We start from the raw sequence: 3,395 nt of genomic DNA, 5'->3' as shown, positions 1-3,395 counted from the left end.
GTGGGGAGGGACGACGGGGCTCAGAGATGCAGTTCCAGGGAGCACCCTTGGTTCTCGGGAACCATAAAGCTGCTTATGCACCCCTACAGTGAGAGCTGATGGCCTGGGATGAGACTTGAGGGGGATTAGGGTAAGTGAGGCAGGCAGCCCAGGCCCTAATCCTAGCCCTCTGCCTGGGGACAGAGCCAGATGGTGAAGAGAACTGTCCTCAGCCACAGCGGTGCCAGGACACAGGGTCACAAGGGGCATCGGACTCTGGCTCTGCCACTCATGAGCTGGGAGGCTCAGCACTTTCACCTCTCAGTCGCCTTGTCTATAAAACGGGGACCATATTGCTGAAGAGTCAGGAACGCTTTGTTCTCGACTCCAGTCCCCAACTCCAGTTGCATGACATGGGCAGGACTCAGCTAAGAGAGGACAAGGGAAGTCATGTCAGGAGGCAGAGTGCGGGCAAAAGCTGGGAGGTGGGAGAGGATATGACGAGTTGCCCACCGCAGCCCCTCATGGGGGGACATCGCGGCCGGAGCGGAGGGTGTGTGAAATTGAGGAAGCGAGGCCAGATCACAGAGGCCTTGACGCCAAAGTGAGGGACATGGGGGAGATATCAGAGGAGGTGGACCATGGTTGGGGGGGGGGGGCAGTACCCAGCGTCTGCCCGGAGGCAGCAGGGCCAGGGTGAGAAAGTTTTAGCCATCTGGCTCTGCCAGGGATGGGGTGGCCTGGCTGGTCACTCGGCTCTGCTAAGCCGGGGTTAGGGTTTCCCAGCGAGCAGCCCCATGAATGATTGATGTCTTCTCAGCTTGGGTTTCAGGCCCGCCGCCTTAGCGCCGCCAGGCACCAGGCAGCAGGCCCCGCCGGCGTGGGGCCCTGCAGATGGCTGGACCACTGTGCAGCCAGGCACGCCCTGCTCCTTCCGGCCAGCAGCCCGCACCTCACAGGTAAGCCAGGCCTCACCCGCTGGGGCTCAGGGGAGCCCAGGGCTCTGAGCCAGCAGAGGCTGGAGCTTGCAGAACGGGGTCTGCCTGAGGAAGAGCCCTAGGGGAGAGGAGAGCCGAGGGGCTGGAGTCGCGGGCCACAGGCAGGAGCCAGCCTTTGGGGGGCATCTACTTCCTCCCCTGACCCAGCGCTGCCACCAGCACTCTCTCCACCCTCGGAGGGAGACTCCCTCAGCCCGTGAGGGAAGGTGGGGGCAGAGAGGGAGCGGCATCAGGCCTCTGGGTCCCAGCCACCCTAACCTCATCACACTGCTGAGCCCCCTGTCTGGTGGCCTCAGAGGACCGCTTTCTGCCCTGAGCCTCCGCCTCTGGGAATCTTAAAACACTTGAACCGCAGGATACCGGGTGGAAAGGGGCCTGCAGCAATGTGGCCAAGCAGTTTGCACAAACTGTCCTCCCTGGAGCCCCAGGGCTTCTCCCCCTCCTCTAATCCGAGCGCTCCCTTCTAGTTCATGTGGGAGCGCCACTGTACTATTTCATTTGAAGAAAACATTCACCAGCTTTTAAAATATGTTTGAAAGCCAAGTCTACTTGGGCATGCTGGGATTCCGTGTGGCAGAATGGTTAGGTCTGAGGTTCAGGCCTGGTGCCTCTGTCTTATCTCCGACCTTGGGCAAGTCACCGAGCCTCTGAACCTTCCCCTCCTCACCTGTAAAACGGATTGTATGAGGACTAGGTGCCATCATCTACTTAAGGGCCCTGGCAGAGGCTATCTACCCAAAAGGTGATGACGATGGCTCAGAGAGGGACAGTGATGTGCCTGGAGATAACACAGCACCCTCTCTCTCATACGCAGTCCCTCATGATTTCATTGGTTCATCAGGCCCCCGCTCTGTGGCCGACGGCATACTGGGGACCTCAGACGGACACTGCAATGGAAGCTGACCCGGGTGCCGCTAGCCTCGGGCCCCGCACAGAGCTGGACGATGAAGACTACTATCCCCAGGGCGTCTGGGACACGGTCTTCCTGGTGGCCCTGCTGCTCCTGGGGCTGCCGGCCAACGGGCTCATGGCGTGGCTGGCTGGCTCGCAGGCTCGGCAGGGAGCGGGCACGCGGCTTGCCCTGCTCCTGCTCAGCCTGGCCCTCTCGGATTTTTTGCTCCTGGCGGCAGCGGCCTTCCAGATCCTGGAGATCCAGGGCGGAGGGCACTGGCCGCTGGGGACGGCAGCCTGCCGCTTCTACTACTTCCTGTGGGGCGTGTCTTACTCCTCTGGCCTCTTCCTGCTGGCGGCCCTCAGCATGGACCGCTGCCTGCTGGCACTGTGCCCACACTGGTACCCGGGGCACCGCCCGGCCCGCCTGCCCCTCTGGGTCTGCGCCGGGGTCTGGGTGCTGGCCACGCTCTTCAGTGTGCCCTGGCTGGTCTTCCCAGAGGCCGCCGTCTGGTGGTATGACCTGGTCATCTGCCTGGACTTCTGGGACAGCGAGGAGCTGCCGCTGCGGATGCTCGAGATCCTGGGGGGATTCCTGCCTTTCCTCCTGCTGCTCGTCTGCCACGTGCTCACCCAGGCTGCCGCCTGCAAGACCTGCTGCCGCCGCCAGCCAAGACCCACGACCAGCCGTGGCTTTGCTAATGTGGCCAAGACCATTTTGTCAGCCTACGTGGTCTTGCGGCTGCCCTACCACCTGGCGCAGCTGCTGTACCTGGCCTTCCTGTGGGACATCTACCCTGGCTACCTGCTCTGGGAAGCCCTGGTCTACTCCGACTACCTGATCCTGCTCAACAGCTGCCTCAGTCCCTTCCTCTGCCTCCTGGCCAGTGCCGACCTCCGGGCCCTGCTGCACACCGTGATCTCCTCCTTTGCGGCAGCTCTCTGCGAAGAATGGCCCGCCAGCTTCACACCGGCCGAGCCGCAGACCCAGGTGGATCCTGGGGGTCAGACTTTGCCAGGGCCTATGGCCGGGGCCCAACCCCAGGTGACCTCCACGGCCCAGCCACAGGCAGACCCCACAGCACCGCCACAGTTGGATTCTGTGGCCCCCCCACAGGTGGACCCCACAGCACAACCACAGTTGGATTGTGTGTCCCCCCCACAGGTGGACCCCACGGCACCGCCACAGTTGGATTCTGTGGCCCCCCCACAGGTGGACCCCACAGCACAGCCACAGTTGGATTCTGTGGGCCCCCCCACATTCAGATTTTGTGGTCCAGCCTCAGCTGAACTCCTCAGCTCAGCCACAGGTGAACCATGAGGCCCAGCCACAAGTGAGCCCCTAAGGCCCAGACCCCCGGACCCGCTGCCGGCTCAGCCCCCAGCCCCTGTGATGAAGTCTCTTCTGCTCCATCCACAGATCCCACCCCAGAAGCCCCTGAGAACCCAGCTGTGCCTGCTGTCTCTGAGGGAGAGAACCCCAGCAGTGTCCCCCCAGAGGAGGCCCCTGGGACAGGCCCCACGTGA

The 3,395-nt window shown here is 62.8% G+C and overlaps 1 protein-coding gene across 1 annotated transcript; it reads left to right on the top strand.

The window, feature by feature from the left end:
• Positions 1 to 1,797: 1,797 nt before the first annotated feature.
• On the top strand, positions 1,798 to 3,395 carry GPR152 (G protein-coupled receptor 152). Its single transcript, XM_027577772.2, is given in 3 exon segments — positions 1,798 to 3,117; positions 3,119 to 3,204; positions 3,206 to 3,395. Coding segments are annotated over 3 exon segments (1,596 nt in total).

The sequence above is a fragment of the Zalophus californianus genome, chromosome 11 (genome assembly GCF_009762305.2).
Source record: "Zalophus californianus isolate mZalCal1 chromosome 11, mZalCal1.pri.v2, whole genome shotgun sequence".
In the NCBI taxonomy this organism is placed as follows: domain Eukaryota; kingdom Metazoa; phylum Chordata; class Mammalia; order Carnivora; family Otariidae; genus Zalophus; species Zalophus californianus.
This window is presented reverse-complemented; position numbering and strand designations above follow the sequence as displayed.